This window comes from Maniola jurtina, chromosome 21, assembly GCF_905333055.1.
Source record: "Maniola jurtina chromosome 21, ilManJurt1.1, whole genome shotgun sequence".
In the NCBI taxonomy this organism is placed as follows: domain Eukaryota; kingdom Metazoa; phylum Arthropoda; class Insecta; order Lepidoptera; family Nymphalidae; genus Maniola; species Maniola jurtina.
Window position 1 is genome coordinate 10,340,144 of NC_060049.1, and position 23,328 is coordinate 10,363,471.

A 23,328-nucleotide genomic window follows, 5' to 3' on the forward strand; every position below is an offset into this window, starting at 1 on the left:
TGAACGTACTGTCTGCTGAGAACGTTTTGTTGTTATTGTTTTTAGGTCGCCCTTTGTTTAATTAAGTGTATCATATATTCTGTCTTTGTAATTTTGTTACAATAAAGTTGTTTTAAATTAAATTAAATTAGGGTTCCGTAACTCAAAAGGAAAAACGAAACCCTTATAGGATCACTTTGTTGTCTGTCTGTCTGTCCGTCTGTCGTGTCTGTCAAGAAAACCTATAGAGTACCTACTTCCCGTTGACTTAGAATCATGGGCAAGTAGCAAGTAAAGGAATAAATGCGAAAACCGTGAATTTGTGGTTACATCACAAAAAAACCAGACAAGTGCGAGTCGGATTCGCGCACCGAGGGTTCCGTACTCGGGTATTTTTTTCGACATTTTACTCGATAAATCGAAAACCTGTTGTGGGTATCATCATCATGATCAATCTATCCCCACTACTGAGCGTGGGTCTGTTCTTAGAATGAGAAGGGTTTAAGGACTTAGGTCATAGTCTGTGACGCTGCTTGGCCCATTGCGGATTGGTAGACTTTCCACACCTTTGAGAACAGACTTGTAGGTTTCCTCATGACGTTTCCCTCACGGTTAAACAAGTGATGAGGTGGTGCTCGGGATCGAACCGCCTACTTCCCGAATAGGACGCGAACGAGGTCTTAACCACTAGGCCATCACAGCTGGCTTAGGTATGGGTTTGTACAATAAAAATTATATTACTTAGAGGGTCTGCGGTGAGGGGTGTGTCAGTCTACACTTCCGTTGCGCCCTCCACTCGACCACACCTGTTGGAATTAAGCTACAGTCAGACCTGCGAACTGTTGCGGTCATTAGTGTATTTTGGATTTTCAAAATCCATTCATCCTCCATCCGCCTATCCATTCATCGTTGATTGGACCTCCATTTGAATACCCATTCAAAACTTCTTATTTCTTTGCAGCATGTGGCGCTTATTCCACGACAAGAGTCTATATATTTATTTTATTTTTATTTTTCATGTACCAAAATTGTGGTTACAAAGTAATAATAAATTAAGTTCCGGGAATTAGAAACGGTTAATTAAAATTAAAGAAAAAGTACCAGTTCGGCAAGAAAATTCTACTCGAATAGGTGGAAAATTCGGAAAAATCGTGACCAGAAACTATTAGGTAGGTAGGTAACTATGACATTTTGGCAAGCCCTAATCTCCAAAACATTTTAGCAACCATCCGCACAGCAATGAATGGTGCTGTCATGCAATATGTCATTGAGTTTGTTGTGGAATCTTCTGAGACCATGGGCGTGTTTGGAACCCTATTAGCTTTAGTTTTAAGTTTACCTACGTAATTAACTATTACTTTCTTTTCATTATCTTACAAATCTAACACTTGACAATCAAAAAGTGTACAATCATTTTGAATAAGGTATCTGTTTCGAATAAATGATTTGACTTTGATATGCAGGATGAACAGTGTGGGTGATAACACTGAGCCCAGTGGAACGCTAGCATTGATGCTCCTCGACAGTGGCTTTGATGCTGCGTTCACAAAGAAAGCTGGGGAGCTTATTACACAACTTCACGGGTATTCCGTTGGATAGTAGTTTCGATGCCCCAAATTGGATGCCAAACGATTTGTCGATGATCTGGCAGTAGCCTTATGCAGTTTGCACGTTATGCAAGCCATTACAATGATTGCTTGCAACAAAAAGCCGTTAACGCCACTATTTTTACTTTAAAACACGTGAAATAGAATATAGTTATAGTTAATAACAGCTATTTCGTCATTTATTGTCGCTATTAAATAAAGGTATAACGGATAGCCGATTTCGATCCGGATAGGCTAACCCACATTGAGGATTTACCTAAATATTAGATAAATATAAATGCAAGTTTTACTTTTATTTTTAACGGTTTACAATTATAGACTTACGTGGTGCTTTACTTTTTATGTAGGTTATTTTCTTAAGTACCGCACATATCTACTACTTACTAGCTAGAATGTATAGGTTTTCCAGCTGGTACTTGATTGTTCATTTTAATAATTACATACCTTTAACGCTTTTAGTTAATAACAATTAAAAGTTAAAACAATTATATAATTAAGTAGGTAATCTACCTATAAGTATGGATCCAAGTCGATGCGCAACTACTTACATACTTATTACGGAATTCCTCAAAAAATTAAAAAACAACTTAAAAATGCCTCGTTGAGTGAAAGTTAACTTTTGAACGAAAAGATATGTACAGCGAGAACAATACAGCGTCGCACATTTGGGTAATTAGTTAATTATTATGTGAGCATGCATGTTATTCAATACGCTGCGCCACACACTCGGTATTGTCTCAAGATGACTGACTGCAAAATTGCGAGGTTTTGTTTTGCGCAGCTTCCGCTCCCACGCGGCCGTGAGTTATTTACTGTGGAGAGCACAAGTTATGGCTTGGAAATGTCACACCAAAATAATTATAATATTTTCAAATACTTTATGCTTATGCTTTAGATGAATCTTAAATTTTATGGGATAAAGGCGACATTAAACCATTCATCTAAGAGACCACCCTAAAGACCTCCCAGGCGATGACGCGCTATTGTGTGTTCGAGTATTAGATTACACGGTGCCAAAATCGACCTCCTGATTTGATTATCTCCAAGTTGTACAAGCAAATTGGTGGAAACCAAATTGGACACAAACGGTACGAAACAATTATTTCAAGAGACCTCTATCCTGCAGCCTGCAGTGTCCAGGTCGAAATGGAGAGGTCGATGCAGGGCAAACCTGTAGGACCCATAGGATAACAGATGACCGACCAGTGACCGCAGACGACCGGACCCGTTTTCTACTGGAATGGAGATCACCAAGTTTGAAAAAAAAAACTACTTGCTTTTAAAAAACAGTTTGCTATGCCATTAGTGGGTAAATCGGAGTTTAACCATTCAATCTAACCTAGAACTAAGAGCATCCTCAAGTTTTAGATGTTTTGTTATGTTGATGTTAGAGTAGCATAGTGATGTAGTAGTGAATAGTGATCATATTATGGCAGAGCATTTGACCAATCTCTGCTGAACTTACGTGTACTTACACATCGATCACATCCTGTCATTAAACAACATAAAGATAAGTAGGTAATAAGAATTCGTAAAAAAAACAAAAAGTAATTTCAGCAAAAATTACAGGAAAATGTTTAAAATACTGCAGTCTTTTATATTTCTGTAAAGTGTTTTATGCAACTTCGTTAACAATGGTTGTAAAAGCGAAAAGTGAATCTTACTGTTTTTAATGAATGCGGCTCGTCAGGTAATTCATTATGTCATATTTTGATAAACGTCGCGTTTTCTCTTTTCATTCACACGCGTCCTGTACTTTGTTGGTGAATGGCGAAAGGAAGCTGTGAGCACTTCTCTAGTACTTTCGGTCAAGTATTTGAAAATTACGACTTCGGACTTATTTTGATAGTTCCAAATATAAACCAATGCTGCAAGGCTTAGCGACCGTTCATGGATCTTTGCTACTATGGTAGTCCTCTCTGTCGGAGCGATCTCATAGTAGGTACCTACTTATTTGTATCTTTTCAGTAAGTTTTTTAAACCCCGACCCAAAAAGAGGGGTGTTATAAGTTTGATGTGTGTATCTGGGTATCTGTCTGTGGTATCGTAGCTACTAAACTAATGAACCGATTTTAATTTAGTTTATTTGTTTGAAAGGTGGCTTAATCGTAAGTGTTCTTAGATATAATCCAAGAAAATTGGTTCAGCCGTTTGAAAGTTATCAGCTCTTTTCTAGTTACTGTAACCTTTATTTGTCGGGGATGTTATGAATTTTTAATTTACACTTGTAGTTTGGTAGATGGGACGCGTACATCCCGTTCTTCTCAAATCACATTGGCTAAAAATCTGATTTGAAATTAAAACATTCAAGTACTGGATGGAGTAAGGCTGGAGAATCAAGATTCGTACTTATCTTAATGTTTTCTACTAAAAGGCTATTTTCCAGGATGCAAGCTATTTCTGTCCTAAAATAGGTTCATTGGTTGAGCTGGGAAAGGCGAAAAACATACGTTCGCATTTAAAATGTTAAATCATAGATCAATAAAAAAATATCACGAAGCGTGAAATCAGTAAAAACAGAAAAATACAGCAATCAGCAATGCGGATTGGATTTCAACGATCGAACCGGCAAACGCCATAAACTGCGTGACTTATGGAAATGGCATCCACGATCCACTGCATTACTGCATTTGCATGAACGATATTGTTTTTCCTTTTGGAACGAGTAAAAGCGAAGGCTCGGATTCCAATATTTTGCCGGCTTTTTATGTCGTCTGTGCTTTGTACTTGTGTACTGGGCATAATAACCCGATTTTGTTGGGCTAGAAAATTGTCACACAAACATTGACGAGGGTCAATATTACCCGCAGTCGGATATAATTCTTTATTCTTTATTCTTTATTTATTTGCATTCATGTCTTACATCATAATAAAAAAATTATAATATTACAACATGAAGCCCCGTCCCGCCCCGTCGAATAAAATAAAAAAGAATAGAATAGAATAGAATAGAATAAAATTTATTCATTGAAACCGACACATAAACATAGTATTACAAATAATGACGCTTATATACAAAACTAAAAATAAAAAATACAAATAAAAAATATAAAACCTAGAATATAAAATTTAAAATATAAAACTTAAAAACTAACTTAACTTAAAGAGTGTATTATGTATGTATTATGTGTCGTGCCAACGAAAGGGCCCGAACTCAGCTTGATGTTGTGGATACACAATGTACCCACAACGCTGGTATTCTGTTCGGGCCCAAACGAGGGAAGCTCTGGTAAATTAACTGTTAATTCAAATTAAAATTAAAATAAAACAAGTGAAAATAAAAATAAAAATTTGTGATCTTTAAGGTTGAAAGCTATTTGTGAATAAAATAAAATAAAATAAAGGTCTTTCAGACTGCCACAAACTAGCTGACTGACTTTTGAATTTTTAGTAAATGGGCACGATATAATTTTTTGAAAGTAAATTTGGAGCCAACGTTACGAAAAGGTGGGGGGATGTCGTTCCAGCATTTCGTGGCAAGATATTTAAAACTGCCACGAAACGCTGCAGACCTGTGTCGTGGCATCGATAATGGGGGCACTGTCGTCCTGAGTTGTCCAAATCTTGGCTCTCGCCATACCAATTTTTTGTACAGATACTCAGGTTGTTTAGTTTTGATAACCCCAAACAATAAAGTACCTAAAAGTAGATAATATCTGTTCTTCATTTTCAGTAGATTGTTTTCATTTAAAAATGGAGTGACGTGAGATCTTGGTGGAATGGGAAAACAAAAACGAGCGCATGCGTTTTGTATTCGTTCAAGTAAACGCCACGTTTTACCAAATAGGCAAGGACCGTAAACTGTTAGGCAGTAATTTAATTTTGACAATATTAGTGTGTCACAAAGCTTAATTCTTAGGTTAATGTTAATGTAAGGCCGAATCTTGTACAACACTTTTAGTCTATAGAAACAGTTCCGAGCAAGATCAGCTACGTGTTTTTCGAAGCGAAGGTTTTCATCCATGCGCAAGCCAAGATTTCTAGTTTCGTTGACGTGTTCTATTTCGACTCCGTCAATCAATAGTTTTGGCTTGTGGGCAAGAACATTACTTACTTGCTTCTTTGTACCCAAAACCATAAATTTAGATTTCAGGGGGTTTAGAATAAGAGCATTTTGCTGGCACCATTGTGAAATGTTGTTTAGGACTTTGTTCATCTGGTTAACTGCATTACTAATATCTTGATGGTTGACAGGAATATATATTTGAAGGTCATCGGCGTATAGATGATATTGACAATTTTCAATACAGTTAATAATATCAGCCGAATACAATATAAATAAGAGAGGTCCTAGAATGGAGCCCTGAGGGACGCCCCTGTTAACAGGTTTTAGTGAAGATAACAAATCCTTACCATCACTTTTACGAATAACCACTTGTTGCATTCTATCATGTAGGTAGCTAGAGAACCATTGCACTGTAGTTGAAGAAAAGCCATAGAATGAAAGTTTAGCAAGCATTAGTTTTATATTAATTGAGTCAAACGCCCGGGAAAAGTCAAGCAACGCAAGAATACTACCCTTACCAGAATCCTGAGAGGTAAGTATATTATCAATTACGTCTGACAGAGCAGAAGATGTGCTACGATGTTTCCTAAATCCCGATTGAAAATATGGTAAAATATTATGGGTCTCGCAGTACTCAATGACTTGGTTGTAGATTATTTTTTCCAGAATCTTAGAAATATAAGGAAGAATACTTATTGGTCGTAAATCTTTGACACTTACAGGATCATTAATTTTTGGTAAAGGCAGAACTAAAGCTGTTTTCCAGAGTGAAGGAAATTTCGAGGATAGTATTGACTTGTTAACTATAGCTGTGATAACAGAAAGAGTCGTAGGTAATGTAAGAACAATCATATCCATGTTAATTTTATCTATTCCTTGCGCATTCGATTTAATCGCCAGTATGATTTTTGCAACTACATTTTCATGTACAGGCTCAATTTGAAAACTACTATCCTTTAAAAATTTCTGTGAACCAAAACGTGCCAGACAAGATTCGTCGATTACATCATTACCAGGTATGTTCAGAAAATGGTCATTTATTATGTCGGGGTCATCAAAATTTTCAGGTAAATCGCCAGTATTTTTGAAATTGGGTAAAACATGCTTTTTCAGATTTTTCCAAAGGTAGGTTGAATTTTTTAAGTGCGCGTTAATATGATGATCATAAAAAGCTTTCTTTTCACAAATGGCGCTAATATAAGAGAGATGTTTCAAGTCTTTATATTCGCTTTTACTAACATCTGTCTTGCGCGTTTTGTATTTTGCATGCGCCTCATCTCTTAGTTTCATAATGTAGCGAACGTTACTAGTTAGCCAGGGACTAAAGTGGTCTTTTGTCATAAATGTTTTTAAAGGCGCGTGTTTATCAAAAATGTCCATAATTGACTTATTAAATGAAGTCACCATACTGTCGACGCTATTATCATTGATGATCCCATTCCAGTTTACTCTATCAAGGTCTTTATTGAATTCTATCATATTAATATTCTTAATAGGACGATAGGTTATGCGTTTCGACGGAATTTTAGGCTTTTTTATCTTCACCTCAGCTAAAATCATCGCGTGTCCACCTAAGTCAGGATTATGATTGATTTTGAGATTAATAATTGGAATGTTAGAACATACAATATCTATAAGTGTTTCACTGTAAGACGTGAAGTGCGTGGGCTCTGTAACAAAATTTTGAAGATTAGTGTAACGCAAAAAATTATTGAGTTGCTGAGAACTGCTGCTGGTATTATTTAAAAGGTTAATATTAAAGTCCCCTAGCAAGATAATTTCATCAAATTTAGTAAAGAACAAAATGGATTCCGTAAGAGTATCAAAAAATGTATCCACATCAAGCCAAGGCGGCCTGTAAGCAGTACCAATAAGGATATTGTGTAAATTAATAGTAAGCGATATCCACATCTGCTCAACTTCGACAGGTCCAGGCGGGTGTGAACACTTGCGCACTTTAAGCCCTTGCTTAACATAAAACCCTACACCGCCTCCTCGAGAGCGAACTGTAGGTGACCTAGGTACATGTAGAAGTTTAAAACCCTTGACAACGGGTGCTCGCGCATCCTCGCCAGCTTTCAACCAAGTTTCATTAATAGCAAGAATATCTGGGGAATGAGAATTTAAAGCCACCGCAAACTCGTCGTGATTAGTAGAGAGTGATCCAGCATTAAATAAACCCAATTTTAGAAATACTGACTTATTACCTTTTATATTTAAACATAACCAAATAATACATTCTACAAAATATTATAATTAAAGATAATATATTAGATTTCTGATCCAAATAAAAGCTTGTCATTATTACTATGTAAACAAACAAAAATGATGCAATTTTTATTTGTTTTGCTTTAGTATTTTTCGTTGGCGCGCAACATAATAGCAAGAAACAACAATAATATGTGTACATAAAATATGCAAAGACAGAAAAAGTTGCAACGTTGTTACAAGTTGCAATGTTATAATATTCACTACAAGGTGGGCCACAAAAACAAATTTTTACAATTGATATTAATAATTTAGAAATATACAACAAAATTCGAATACAGAAAAATAATTTCAACCCCCATCCATACTGGGAAAGAATAATGATAGTTACAATAATTGAACTGTTTGTATTAGTACCCTGCAAATAGCTATGAAGACTACAGTATTTACATGAAAAATATACAAACAAAATTATATATATAAAGTAGTAAATTCCGTGTTCACAAATGGACATCCCGGTTATACGCAGAACGAATAACAGTATTTTCAAAATACACTCGTTGTAGTTGGAGTTTAAAAAATTCATAACAATAAAACTATACATCAATGTGAGAAGTACCAGTACCGCGAAATATACTATGAAAAACTATCATTTAAATTTAAATTATTTAGACTAGCGATTGTCTAGCCTGTGGTTTCGCTCCTGTTAGAATTTATGAAAAAATCTGGTATTTTTCTTTGTCTACATTATCAAAGAACCTACGTATTTCATTTACGTCTGCAAAATTTCATCTTTCCTGACCTTAGAATCTTAAAATCTTAGACTCTAAGGTCAGGGTTTTCTTTTCAAACTGACTTACCTATTTTTATAATAAATACTATATGATACCCGCTACTTCATCCGCGTTGATATAGGTTTTTGAAAATTCCGTGAGAACTCATTCATTTTCGGGAATAAAAAGTATATAAGTCATTCTTAAGGAACCTAAATCCGTGCAAGAAATCACGTGCAAGACATGATTGAGAGACAGATAAACGCACTTGTGCATAATATTATGGGTATGAATTATTAGTGATTTTGATAACGCTGGGTCATTTTGTCCCAACACCAATGACGCCGGGTTAAGTACAGTGTGTTTTGGTTTGGCTGTATGCAGTCTGGCTGCTGGCCGTGCCTTCATACTCTGTCTGATGGCTTCATTTCATTTCATATAGCACGCAGTCGCGGCGCGGTGCACACACGTTTCAGCGAGCTCGTTCCTCTGCTCGGGGCCGGTAACATAACAACCGTATCGTAATAATTTACGCTAATCTCAAAGTTTCAAATTAATTAGTGAGTGAGAGTTTTTGTGACGTTAAAGCACTGTAGTGGAACACCAGTTATGACTTGTGAGTGGAAAGAAGACGAGCTGAATTAATATTTTGGTGGGTAAGGATTTTTTCAATTTTAGGACGGTAGTATTCGCGTTTTTTTGTTGATAGCTATTGTTTTAAAAATTAAAATGCAGAGACAATTATAATTAAGTAGCTTGATATTATACGTGTGTACTGTGTAGGTACGTATATATTGATTATTATTGATATCGTCGCATTGTTGCTGTCAAAATGAGCTAATTAGGTTCGTTTATGTACAAACACGTTAGTTTTGTATGTACCTACCTACTGCAAAATATATTTCGACTAGACGTATGTAATGATTTTTGAAAACTTTATTTTTGAAAAATGACTTTAGTTTCACCGTAAAGGCTGCGTCAAATACCTAAATCCTAACAAAGCACTAATGATAACTAAATGATAACTTTCACAAAACATCTAACGTACGATTAAGTATCTGCAATGCCGAATAACTATACACAACAGGAATTCTGAGAAAAAAAAGTAATGAGGTAAATTCCAAATTGCTATGGATTGTTCTTGACAACATTGTTGATAGCATTGCTTAACGCAACCATTGTTCTTATTACTACCTGTAGGGTCTAGTGAGTTGTGGGACAACCTGCACCAACGAAGTTATGACCTACGTGGTGCCTACGTGCAACGTAGCAAACCATACTTGGTCATTTTTGATCAATTTTTGGATGTATCACACTATTTTGAAAGGGCAGATTATATTATACTTAATAATGCCACATTTCTAAAAATGGAATTGGATGGTATTTTTCATGAAAAGTTGAGTATTACAATTTAGAAGATTTAGAAGTAAATATGTACGTAGGTACGTAGATACGTACGTACTACGTACTTAGTTAAGTAAACATTCTACACTTTATAACGAAATTCACCTATTGCTTGACTAGAATATTTTATGTTCCGTTAGGTATTATTGTAATCTAACTTTATATACTTGTCTAAGGCACCTCCACCACCATTTAAATTATGTCTTTGTTAATAAGTATAGTAAATCCATGAGTCATAGTTCTACAATTTCATCACTCTGAAGTCGAAAAGGGTGTTGAGAACCTTATTTTTTATATAGGACATAACTAGTTAAGGAACAAAAACTGTATCGGACTTTAATCAATGCCACAGTCGCAAAAACTTAATTATAATTATTTTGATATCCAGTAAATTAAAAAAAGATCGACCATTCTCTTTAGTTGAGGTTGGTTAATTAGCGTAGTATTTACTCAGGAACTAATTTATTAACCAGTGGTAGGTAACTACCTATAATGTGTAATTTAAACTACGCTAGGTCAAACCAGACAGTACCCATCCAATCCTTCAAAGTTATTATTGTTCATTAGTGGAAAGTTGCTTAGCGTAGCGCATCTCGTAATCCAGCCGTCCTTTTTTTAAAGCGGCTAACTCCAAAAAGTAGTTTTTGAGTCACCGACAAAAAACATCGTAATTTTCAGAAACTGATGTTCCTAGAGAAGAGTCCTTTTAGTTTGATTTTTCTTTGATGACGTAGCAAACTTTTTTAGAAACATCTGTTTGTCTAAATTTCCATGTTTTTGGCTTCTTACAACAATAGCTTTTTGGAGTTTTTAGAAGAAGTAGAGCAAAATTTTGTGTCAGTATTCAGTTAAAGTGTGTTGCTAGCTATTAAGTTGAGTTACTGTTTAGTTTACGGTAAACAAACGTTTAAATGCCAATGCCGGCTTAACAGATTAGTAATTAATTACATATTACGTTAAACACCGACCAACGCGAAATTATCAGTCTGTGAATACAACCTTATTTTATTCAAAACTAGGTTCTTATTACTTGGGAATAAAGGTCGTATTTCAAGAAACTAAAGCACATCCCCGATCTAATAGCTATACACGGACCTAGCAGTTTTTACCATCTGCCCGAATGCCATCTCCTTATGTGGCAGCCCGCAGCAAGCCTGGTACTCGCGAGCAAAAACATGACAAAATAAATGGCCTCCTCGTTGTTATAACATCCTAGTGTTTTGAACCCGGAACCTTCGGGTGCATTCCGATGATGGCATGGATTAAATCCATGATATTACCCTATCTGTCCCTGCCAGGTTTTAAACTTCTTGCTAACTTCGATAAGGGACTTCGTCTGTGGTGGCGTTTACTGGCGCGCGTGTTGTGACTTTTTGGAGTGTTTTGTGTTGTGGAACTGACTGGGAAGCGCTCTAAAGGGGCGCCGCGTGTATGTCGGCGGGCGCCGGCACAGACGAAGTCCATACTTATGCATATAGTTTCCCTAACTTGTAAATAACTACAAACTTGACATTGACTAATCAGTGTAAAGCCAGACGAGAGAAAAAAAAAACCTTCGTTAAGTTACACACATTGTGACTGAAGCTAGTAAGGAGTGTCCTGATTAGTGTGTTAATTATCTGATCTATATAAATTCAATATACCTACAACTCGCGAAATCTCTGGAACTAAGAATGAAAACTACAAACTCGAAATTTGGAAGGTTTATTCTAGGACTTCGAGGGCGTAGGCATCACATCAGATAAAGGAGGATTTCACAAAATCCACGCCTAAAGGGAAATAGTTTTAATAGGAACCTTTTGGCGATCTGTTTATAGTGGGAATATTTCTTAATTTCATTGGAAATTAGAAATTGTACCTACGCGAAGCCACGGGTATCTATATTCTATATCAGGTCGCCCGTTAGGCACCTCTAGTTTTTATAGGTTCTCAAGTTTTCTCTCTAGGATTAAAATGCACGTATCGAGAAAGTACGCGGAGGAATTTTGTATAGTGTTAATTGACGTTGAAATATGATCTTTATTTACGAGTATGATGCGCATCGAGACTTGCTGGTACTTTTGTGTATTTTATTTACTTGTCTAGATTTTATTGCATTTTATATCTATCGAGATTGTTTTTAGACTGCCCAAAAAAAGAAGCGTAACATGTATGTTCCTGTGTTCCATCATAACTTTTAAAAGGATGTCGTTAGAATCCATAAACCATCCCGTGTGACACTGGCTATAATTTCTTTGAAAATAATTGAATACGGCCGTTTGTCACTATTTTAAACTGTGAAAATTTCGTTTTTGGCAAGGCAGACATGTTCTTTGATTTTTTTTTCGTTTTTGGCAAGGCAGACGTTTTTTTTGATTTTTTAAATTACGACTTGTAGCTTAAATTCGATAATAGCGAGTGTATTTTTCAAATATTTGCTTTAATTCATCCAATCGGAAGAAATAAGTGGGGTATCTAGATTAATATAACTTAAAAAAATGCGAGACCGGAATCTTTCAAACGCAAGACAGGTAAGTAAAGACCTTCATCGGTATTGCGAAATTAGTATTGGAAAAACTAGATCTAATGTTCCACTCACATTTATTAATTAAAGCTAGATTTTGCAGTTAGTTGGTATTGCGAAATTTATGTTCCAAATCTTTGTAGGTATCCTTTTCTCACATTGACTTTAAGAAGCACAAAATATTTTTAATGGATTTTAAGTACTTATTTCATTCATCTGTGCTTTCCTTAGACTCAAATCTTTTATTTCAGACAGGTTATGTTCGGCAGCATTTTTTCCTCTCGTCATTCTTTAGCTTTGCAAGATAGCTAATTATGTTTCAAAGCTCATCTAAGCCATAAGGCATATTGTCTAGTCGTTGGTTGAAGATAATAATTCTATTCTAAACCTAGCTGCATGATTTAAGTCTCGGGTAGTCGCTAGGGTCAAAAAATAATTGGGATTTTTTCAAGTCAAGAAATTTTCAATGGTAGCTAGAAAGCTGGCAGTTTTATAGCCACGTGTCACAGAGAGCACGTGAAGTCGTCAGTCCCACGCCTAATCTCTCTCCAGACATGTCGGATTGCCTTCCCGTCAGACTATGAATAGAGACTATACCTATGTCTGCGCAAACATTTGTGCTATTATTTTGTGGCTATATTCTCCTGCTAAGATTAGCGGCTGCGGCCGAAATTCTCTAAGTAGGAGACTCTTTTCGATATTTATCATTGTATTTTGATAGCAACTAACATTTCGTTTAACCAAAGGACAGCCAGTTTATCTAACATTTAGATTTCTTGTCATTACTGCTACATGTTCAGGCAGCAAAAAGTGTGCACTGGTTGATTTATCAATCTCGTTATGATTTTTGCAGGTCACTCGTGAAACCTGTTTCATTTCAAAGGCGTCTGAGCTGGGAATTATTTTGCGGGTCCTATTCAGGCTTTTTCTGATCCTTAATTTGGTAGTCTTTTAATATAATCTACTAAGAAATTAAACGACGGTTGAATATTATTCTTTATACAGTATCAAAGTAAAGCAGTACTCATAGTTTTACTCTAAGTTACGTTCTTCCAAATCCAGAAAGTCTATTATTCCGAATGTTGGCCTCCAAAGCAGACTGGATTTGGCAAAGTCTACAACACTGAGGTAAATTATTCAGATCTGAAATTATAAAGGAACATACTACCTATGCTTTTAATAGGTTTTTTAACTATGATTTCTTTCAATATTTATCCTACCTACTACTAGGTACTAATGCTTTGCTAAATGATCAATGTGCCTAGTCGGAGTTTTTTAACCTATTCGATCGCGTAAAAGTTAACTGCGTTTTGTATGGAATTGAAATAGCGCCATCTTGTGACAAGAAGTGGAAACATAATTTGTGAGTGCGAGATTTTTACGTCCTCGGGACCGACTATTGTTTACCGACTCGCATGCGAAAGTGACAACGTGAGCGCACGTGATTGGTTGATTCCAGAACTATGCGAGTGCGAGTATCAAATTTTGACAATCCGCGAAGTAAATCGAGTAAACACGACGCTAACGCGATAGTTAAGTTGTCGCATAGATTTTTACAGTGAAAGTTGAGTGAGGAGATAATTTTAAAGACATTTATTTGCATTTTTCAAGTTTAATTTAAAGGACTACGATTTAAAAATTATGGCAGGGCGGTATTTTAGTCAAAACTACTTTTAATTTACTTTTCTAGGCTCTAAAAGAATATGTGTTCATAAACATAATCAGTTTTATAAATCACATATAGATGGCGCTGTTGTTATTAACTTATAGTCTTCCACGTAAAATTATTAAAATATCTTGTACGATGCTACGAAACCCTTAGAGTGCGAGTCCGACTCACCCTTGACTCATTTTTAATACATAATGATGACGTACATACTATACCTACCTACAAAGACGATGATTTCAAAACATAAACATAGAGAGTAGATATAACCAGTTAAATTTTGATAGACAGCTGCTTCCATACAATCACTTCATAGAAATTTCATTCTAAATTTGGTTGGTTTATATCACGACGCCAACATTACAAAAATAATAAACGCCATTCACGGTGAGTACACGCGTATGGGCTGGTTAGCTTCGGTGGTATCTAGACGTGGGTCGTTACGTCATTTTTAAGAAACGTAACGAAATCAGTGACTTGGTCGGCGTCACCTGTTTCGAAACTAGTGATTTTTGTAACTAGTTTTGTAATTTTTTTTCAGCTTCTGTGATTGTTTACATTAACCTCCACCAACTATACCGTTACACACGAAACGAAAATAGCTTAAATCACTATCTTTGTTTGTAGTTATAGGTACAGTTATATCAATAAATTAACTTCCCTTCATACTTTATTCAGGCTTAGGACTGACTGCATTAAATGTATTTATGGTTGATTAGTGTTTAATAGGAAACTTGTAGGAAACTATGATTTTATAAAATTATTAATGCAGGCGTATTTAGAAGTTGATTTGATTGTATATACAATGATCATTTATATTTACAATTTATTTACAATTTTGATATATTTACAGTTTATTTACACTTTTTCAACGTTTTCACTGTCTGTTTTGGCACTTTTATTTATACACTTTGTTTGTTTGTTTGGCTATTTACACACAGTTTTTAAGTTTTATAATATTACAAGTACAGTACACATTTACATTTTTTCTACACATTTAGTAGTTTTATTATTCTGTTTATTATTTATGTATAAACGAGTTTATGACTCTATCAAAAATCTTTTTGGATCTAGATTAACATTTAAATAAGTTAATTGGGCAACTTTGTATGTCTTCAATTGTGTGCGGCGGTTATTAATCGTGAGACCTGTCTTACTAAATATCCTCTCGCACGGAACTGACGTTGCCATTATGTTGCCATACTTGCGTAGAAGAATGGCAAGGTTGGGATAAATGTGCTGTTTAAGTTGCCACCATTGCAATGGACAGTTAAATTTCCCATTTTCATTGAACGTGGGTAATATGTCCTCTTTTAAATAGGAGTCCACTTCTTTGATGGCACACGACAAAGGTGTGCCTACTTGCTGCTGCTGCGTCCCAACAATATTGTTTAAAATCGTCCATGGTGAAAATTTATCCCTTACTGGGACGGATGCAGAGGTTGAAGTCGATTGTTGTGGTTGTTTTTCTCCATGTCGTCGCCTAATATCCGTTGCCAGTATTTCCTCCAGCACTTTCTTTGCTTTTGCTGCCTCACTTGTGTCTGAGAATACATTGGTTTTGTACCTTGGGTCTAATAATGTACATATCGAGAACGTGCCACTTCTCTCAACACCTTCAAATCTTTTATCCAAGCCTGTCCGAAGTACTGTAATTATATTATTTGTTGTAACAGTAAAGCCTTCCAGGAGCAGTTGGTCACAGGATTCCTTAAGACAGCGTGTCATGACTATAATGGTACTGGCTGTCATATAATCTTCACCACTCATAGCTTTCGTAGCTTCGTCAAAAGGTTTTAAAACCTTGCACAGTTCGTGAAATACTGTCCATTCCTCGAGAGTTAAAATTGGTAAATCTTTTTTAAGAACTGCAACAGTGGCACATATTTGATTTTCCAGTTCTACAAATCGCTGTAACATAGCAAATGTAGAGTTCCACCGGGTTGGTACTTCCTGTATCAAGCGCTTTGGTGTCACGTCCGGCTTTTCCTGTGATTGCGCTTTTAATAATTTTTCTAGCGCTGCTGTACTTGTTTTAAAATGACGGACTATAGTTTTAACTTTGTCCAAAGAAGCTTGGACTGAATTCAGGGCATCTTGCACTATTAAGTTCAACGTATGGCCATAGCAACCATAATGCTTCCACCCTATATCAGCTATGGCTTTTTTGACGTTGGGTGCGTTGTCACTAACAATAAAATTTATTTTATTTGTTAAATTCCACTCGTTGGTCGTTTCGAGCAATGCAGCTTGAATATTCGTACTGCTGTGCGTATCTTTAAACTCTGCACATTTTAGTAAAAATGTTTTAAGAACAAGATCTTTTGTTAGATAGTGCCCTGTAACAGCAATGTAAGCATCATTGACCCGAGACGTCCATAAGTCTGTTGTTAGAGATAGAAATTCAATATTGTTTATTTCTTCTTTTTTTCGTAAAACTGTTTGGTCGTATAATGTAGGAATTAGAATATTAGAGACAGTTTTTCGCGATGGTAAGTCGTATCCAGGTATGTGTCGGGCAAATTTTTTAAAAGCACGTTCCTCTACTAAATAGAAAGGGTGATAACTATCTATAAATAAATCGGCAAGGTCATTGTCAATTTGTCTTTTTTTAGTCAGTGTTACTTTTTTTTTGCTAATTCCGTACCTATCAATGAGCTGTTGCGCAGCGCGGTATATGGGTATGGTACTTGCAGCAGTGGACGTAGAAGCTGAGGCAGCATCGGAGCTGGACGACGAGGGCTGAGGTTGCACATCGTCTGCGGGTTCCTGCCCACGACTTTGTTCTGGGGTCCTTGCCGTTGATTGCGCGGTACAAAGGCTTGTATACGCATTGAGGTGTTTTCGCCTCAGATGTGTTTTCAAATTCGCAGTTGAAGTTTTGAAGCTATAAACTTCACCACAACTGTTGCATTTCGCTTTTTTTTCGTTATCCAGTTTTTGAAAAAACTCCCACAAAGCACTAGAATTCAATCGAGACATTTTTATTTAGGTATAGTTTACTTAGAGACAATCCACAATTCCACACTAATTATATTTACATAATATCCTAACTATATTTACATAACATCAAAGAAACTTTACATTAAATTTACAAAAAAAGCACCAAAATAACATTTATTAATTTTTAGAAGAAAGTACTCAAAAAAATACAAGTCCAACGACGAACTAAAACAAACTAAGTTCTTTTATTTTACTTTTCAACAAATTGACGCTCGCTTCCTGGAATCGCAAGCCGTTGAAATTATTTACAAACAGAGATCACTTATTTTATTGTATTTGTCTAATGTCTATAGTCTTACGTATGAAAATTAAACGTACTTAAACTAGTACTGTTACGCTGTTTTGTTTTTTGTTGTATGCCACGGCATGTGCGCGTTCGGATTACTTCGGATTTTCGTGTCACCCGCTCTCGCTTACTCGGAAATCTGATCTGCTATCTCGCTCGACCGGCCGGTAGGCGCGATGCGAAAGAAATGTAACGCATTTACAAAATTACTACTCGAAAGAGAAACTAGTGATTCGGTTATATGCCGCGTATTCATATTATTGTGCGCGTGGTCACTCATGACCCAACCATCCCAGTAACGCATTTACAAAAATCACTACTTTTAATTTGAAGCGAAACTAGTGACTCGGTTACATGCCGCGTAACTAGTTAATGTATCTAGTGACGTGAAATAACGCCCACGTCTAGTGGTATCTCACACTCGCTGACTCGCGATTCTCGATGCGTTTGAGGTTAGCTCGGTTAACGCAGTAGTGAAGTCATTCGAATAATTTTGTGGATCTCCCACTCGGCACACAAAACAATTTTATAAACGTTCAAACATAAAAATTTAGTGAAAGTGGTCGAGTTTTTTTGAACAATGTCTAAAATTTACATTTTTATGAATTTTCGTTCTATGGCATAACTTAATTTTATCCGTAACTAGCTGATGCCTGCGACTTCATCCGCGTGGATTTAGGTTTTTAGAAATCTCCTGGAGACTGTGATTTTCCGGGATAAAAGTAGCCTATGTGCTCATCCAGGATATTATCTATCTCCATTTCAAATTTCAGTCAAATCCATCTAGTAGTTTTTGCGTGAAGGAGTAACAAACATACACACACACACACAAACACACAAACTTTCGCCTTTATTAGTGTGAAGTGAGATTGACTCAACTATGATCTGGTGAAGTTTTTCGGAGCTGGAGGATAGAACTCCTACTTAGAAAGTAGTGTACGTACTTAGCAATAGTGTAAATGTAATAGTGTAAAGTAGTGCAATAAGAATACCTTAACTTACAACGAAGTAAGTACATTTTGTTTTTATAAAAATGTCGTTATTAATTTTAACAAGTGAAGGTTACAGTAACTAGAGAGGAGCTGATAACTTTCAAACGGCTGAACCGATTTTCTTGGATTATAGCTAAAAACACTCTCAATTAAACCACCTTTCAAATAAAAAAAACTAAATTAAAATCGGTTCATTAGTTTAGGAGCTACGATGCCACAGACAGATACACACGTCAAACTTATAACACCCCTCTTTTTGGGTCGGGGGTTAAAAAATACAAATTCAAGTTCACCGAAAAAGGCTTTAAATTTAAGAAGGATAATTTTAATGACTTTTTTTGCTTCGAGGCTTATCAGATACTCTTTATAATAATATTAAATAAGCTTTAACGCTCGACCTACACCAACATGATTCGGTATGATTTTGGCCTTTTCATTATCATCTTGGTCGTGCATTGTAAACTAATTCGTTGTCTATATTAAGAGCACTTGTCGACACTTTAAGCCCAGCGGGAGAGAGGAAAGTTTATGTTTCATGTCTAACGTAAGCCAGGGGGTGGCAACTGGCAACTATCCATCGATGTAACTATCATGTTAATCTGGTGAACATATTTTTGATTTTGGTGTGTTGTCATTTCTGTCAGGCTTTTATTCTCCTCTTTGAAAAGTGAATACAAGAAAAGTTGATGATTGAAACATCTATTTCAATTGATTTCTTACATCTTTTCGAAACAGAGCTGGATCGATCGAGCAGAGCTGGATCGATCGAGTAGAGCATTTTCTAGATACAATGTCATGCAATTAGGTTCTTCGTCGGTGACCAAATCAGTGAACTGTGGCACCACAGCAAACCCTTTCTTCTAATGGTCTCGTTAGGTTGGCTTATTTATCTCAGCTGTGACATCAGTTACATCAGTGTGTTATGTATTGTTATGTAACATCGACGAACGACCTTGGCTCGTGGGAACCTCAGTTTATCTTTAATCGTTTTGTGAATTGCAATCGGTATATATTTATCTTCGTTTCTATAACGTCTTCATATTGTGCTCGACCTAGCGGTCGGTTATTCGTCACGGACATGACTTTGATAATTACCTTATTCCTTCCATTCTTTGAATCCTGCACATTAATACTATTATTAAAGTAACTTAAAACACATTAATCTTATCATGTCAAAGACGTACCTATTCCTGTTTTTTTAGAGATCTAAGTTCACAAAAGTCCTTGACAAACTTTGTCTTAAACTGTCTTTTCTCAAGAGAGAGGTTGGCGAGTTTGTTAACTAAGTTATCTGTCCACCTAATAGGAGGTCTTCCAACGCTGCGCTTTCCGATGGGAGTTCGCCACTCTAGCAGCTTGGGATTTGGGGGTTTGGACCTCAACGTCTAGCAGTTTTTCAAACTTAAGTATATTGTGCTCTGCTTATTTGCCACTTTAGCTTTGCAACCCGTTTAGCAATGTCGGATGTCGGTTATTCTGGTTCTCCTACGGATCTTCGCATTTCTGATTTGATCACGTAGATGAAACCCCAAGCATAATAAAAATCAGTAAGGAAGCTCAAAGCTCTTCGTCGATGTATAGAATGTTGTATAATAATATATTCAATGAGCGTCGCCGACGCAGCGCACGCGCCGCAGGAAGTCATTATTAAGCGCCGTTCCGCACCACCTGTCACCCATCGACGTTTCGGCCTGTTGCCAAACAAAAACTACCGGCATACCATTTTATAACTCTATAATATGCGCGAGCATATCTCAATAGATTTTACGAATCTTCTGCATCATTGAATGCACATTTTTTATGGCCGTTAGTATTTTTTGCTTTAATAAATTTCGGTTCCGGCTGACAATATCTAGTCTCTTCCAGTCTCACAATTTTTCATGGTGACTAGTGTTCAAACTTGACCAGCGTACCATAACATGAAATGATTTAATAAATCTTTAAAAAAGTCAAGTCAGTTCTTTAGTAGGTAAAGGATAGCCTTAGGTGGGTAGGTAGGTACAGTACCCACCTAATTATTATATTATTAGATATTCATTTTAATTCTGGATGATAGGGTAGTGTGCGTATTTTGGTTTTGTCCTTACTTTAATTATTACTGGTTTGTTTTAAAAGAGATAAGATAGACAAAAAGTACATATCTACGTAACAGAAAACTGGAAACAAGTGTAAGTAGATAAGTAAATCTAATTAAACGAAAGTAATTAAACGTAAAATCAGAAACGCTGATAAATCTAAGAAACTAAAGATGAGATCTTTAAAAAGGGCTGAAGTGAGAGCGAAAGTTGAAAGCTTCGAGTAAATGTTCCAAGATCTGTTTAGTGATACAAATGATTTAGTGTGATTCCACCACAGAATAGACTACCAGATCTTAATTTATACAGACGTGCAATTTGTCTCCAACTTGATCGATAGCGAGCTTTTCCGGTCTGTAGGCTGGCTAGCTAACTGGCTGGACTTAGCTTGTTTTGATTTGCTGTCACCCTCGATTTGTCCAATTTCCCCATTAAATTATGATTTTAATCACAGTAACATTCCAGTTTTCTCAGGCTCTATCAAGGTTAAAGAACAGTTCAGCGGTTTAGGCTTCTACAAGTGGAAATTAAAAAATAACACTCCCGACAAGTGAAGATTACAGCAACTAGAAAAGAGCTGATAACTTTCAAACGGCTGAACCGATTTTCTTGGATTGTAAGCAATTTTCTTGCTAAGAACACTCTCGATCAAGCCACCTTTCAAACAAAAAAATAACTAAATTAAAATTGGTTCATTAGTTTAGGAGCTACGATGCCACAGACAGATACACAGATACACACGTCAAACGTATAACACTCTTTTTGGGTCGGGGGTTAAAAAGACTATCTGTCGATTTATGGGAATCTATCGACAATCGGCACCAGACTTCTTGGAGATGTTGGACAGTGTGTAGAGGCGTATTTCCTGTGGCTTCTCAGAATTGCTGAAAAAAAGCTTGCAGCAGTACATTGTCCTACTTGAACACATTTGGGTCAGCACTCTTCCGTCCGTCACAATGCATCGCGGATGAAAACTAGACGGCGTCGAATGCTCCAGAAAATGCGGCTGGAATAGAAAAATTGACGCGTCAGTGACAGATTTGATATACTTCCCGGTTGACGCTCATTTATTGACTCGACTCGACTCATGGACGTATTATAAAGACTCGACTTTTCTCTGGTGCCCTGTGTTAAAATGTTTGTAAGAACTCGGTCCGAGAGATTACGTCTCCGGTGAAAAGTTATAGGTTTACTTTTACTAATAGCGCATTCAAACAGGCAAACATCAGAAAGGCCTCTGTAAAATCTTCAATTCAAGTAAATACATAACCAACAATAAAACCAGTTGAATAGATTCAGACATTTTTATTTAAAAGATCTTACTTACTAGACTTTAAAAAGAAATGGGTAGATAGTAGGAATAAAAAAATAACCCATTCGCTTTGGAATAAATTACGACTTCCACGTAGGCGAAGATAAAAAAGCAAAATTCTTCTAAGAGACGAGTGCTATGGGAGGTCTGAATATAAACATGAAGATTAAGGATGTTCGAAGTCGTTGTGAAGGGCATAGTAAAGTGTTATTTCTATCGCATTCAATTGTTGTTACAATCACACTACGATCAAAGGAATAGGTCAGCCAGGCTATAAATAAACCATGACGGGACCACAGGAGATGCTAGTGCGATAATTATGTATCTATTCTAGAAAAATACTTATTTTAGAGAAATCATAAGCCGAATTGATTCATGTTATCGAATCCATTGGTTCCTAGGACTCCTCGCTGATTTTTTTTTAGGTTTTAATTTTAGCCCCAAAAGACAGTTTAGAAATTTTATCAATCTCTATACTACGAATATTAAGAGTCTTTCTTGTTGTGGCAGATCGTGTGGACATCAATAATAATTTTAAGGATTTTGTAATTAGAAATTACTAGGTAAAGTACAATATAAAATAAAACTGTTTTCCTTTCTTTAGCAAATATAAATTGGGATCAGAAACTATCCAATTTCCTCTTGATTACTTTGATTTTAGTGTGATTGGACTTGGTACTCAGGACTGGAATTTTAAAAATAATATAAAAGTTTAAAGTTAAACTAAATCTCGCAAAATGCTATCGCAATAAAATGTGTAAGTAGTGTGTAACAAAATAAAGTAAACAAAAATTGTAGTGCTTGTGGCATAATAATGGTCCTTCAATCTAGATTATAAACGATTGTTCTGTAATATTTTAAAGGAAAACAACCCTTAAATCTTACCCAATACGTGTCAGCGTGTAAGTAAGCTCTTGAGAGTGCAGGCACTAGGCATGCAGCTTTCTTTACGCTGAACTCGGCGTAAATATTTCAAAGTTGCTAGTCGTGTACTTTTGTTTCAATGAACTCCTAGACTAAAAAGGTTGCATTACTCACGGCTGCTAGTTTTCATGCAGAACTCATTACACTTTTTAAATAATTCATACCTACAATTCTAAAAAGTGTCTTCTTCACATGTTTCTTTTGTGTAATTTAGGTTGTATCTTCATTACATTTCAATTATTATTGTTTCCTTTTCGGGTAGGAACCCTTGCTCTGAAATTCGAACTTCATATCTCGTGTCTTTCGTGTCTTGATCTACTAAAAGACAGCAAAAATCTGTTTTTAAATTACTTTGTCTTTCTCTTATCGTGAATTCTGTATAATGAACAAATGTTTGCTATTTCTACATGATATTTATTCAATAAGGACGTTACTAACTCGATTTTGGACTAATTGGTGTTTAAGTGGTGTTTGCTGAACATATCATCAGTTGTTTGTTCAAAGTATTTAAAGTAAATACCTTCCTTTCTCTTTTATTTAAGTGCGCACCTAAATATTTGTGGTTTGTGATAAACCCATTTGACCTCGTT

The 23,328-nt window shown here is 36.0% G+C and overlaps 3 protein-coding genes across 5 annotated transcripts in view; 1 reads left to right on the forward strand and 2 right to left on the reverse strand.

Annotated features, from left to right (window-relative positions):
• The window catches only part of LOC123876443, a 28,180-nt gene extending 20,083 nt beyond the window's left edge, over positions 1–8,097 (reverse strand). Inside the window, exon 1 of the mRNA XM_045922698.1 lies at positions 6,300–8,097. Within this exon, the coding sequence (XP_045778654.1) occupies positions 6,300–7,503 (1,204 nt within the window). The 5' untranslated portion in view covers positions 7,504–8,097. The remainder of the gene's footprint in view (positions 1–6,299) is intronic.
• A 910-nt stretch (positions 8,098–9,007) lies between these two features.
• LOC123876256 (GAS2-like protein 3) overlaps positions 9,008–23,328 on the forward strand; it is a 90,011-nt gene continuing 75,690 nt past the window's right edge. For 2 of the 3 annotated variants that reach the window (XM_045922459.1, XM_045922465.1), the window contains exon 1: positions 9,008–9,225. The gene's annotated coding sequence lies outside the window, so the exon portion shown is untranslated. Of the gene's footprint in view, positions 9,230–23,328 lie in introns of all 3 variants that reach the window. The other variant, XM_045922464.1, reaches the window with a different exon arrangement.
• On the reverse strand, positions 15,188–16,980 carry LOC123876067 (zinc finger BED domain-containing protein 4-like). Its single transcript, XM_045922195.1, has 2 exons — positions 16,794–16,980; positions 15,188–16,431 (listed from the first exon to the last, which is right to left on the reverse strand). The coding sequence occupies exons 1-2, from the start codon at positions 16,978–16,980 to the stop codon at positions 15,188–15,190; spliced, it is 1,431 nt and encodes a 476-aa protein (XP_045778151.1).

Excerpts from the sequence above, each read along its gene's own strand:
- LOC123876067 (XM_045922195.1), bottom strand. The coding sequence starts at position 16,980 with ATGCGTATACAAGCCTTTGTACCGCGCAATCAACGGCAAGGACCCCAG. Across the intron at positions 16,432-16,793 it reads GCGCAACAGCTCATTGATAG|AGTTTAAAGATACGCACAGC; the intron begins GTACGGAATTAG and ends TAAAATGTGCAG.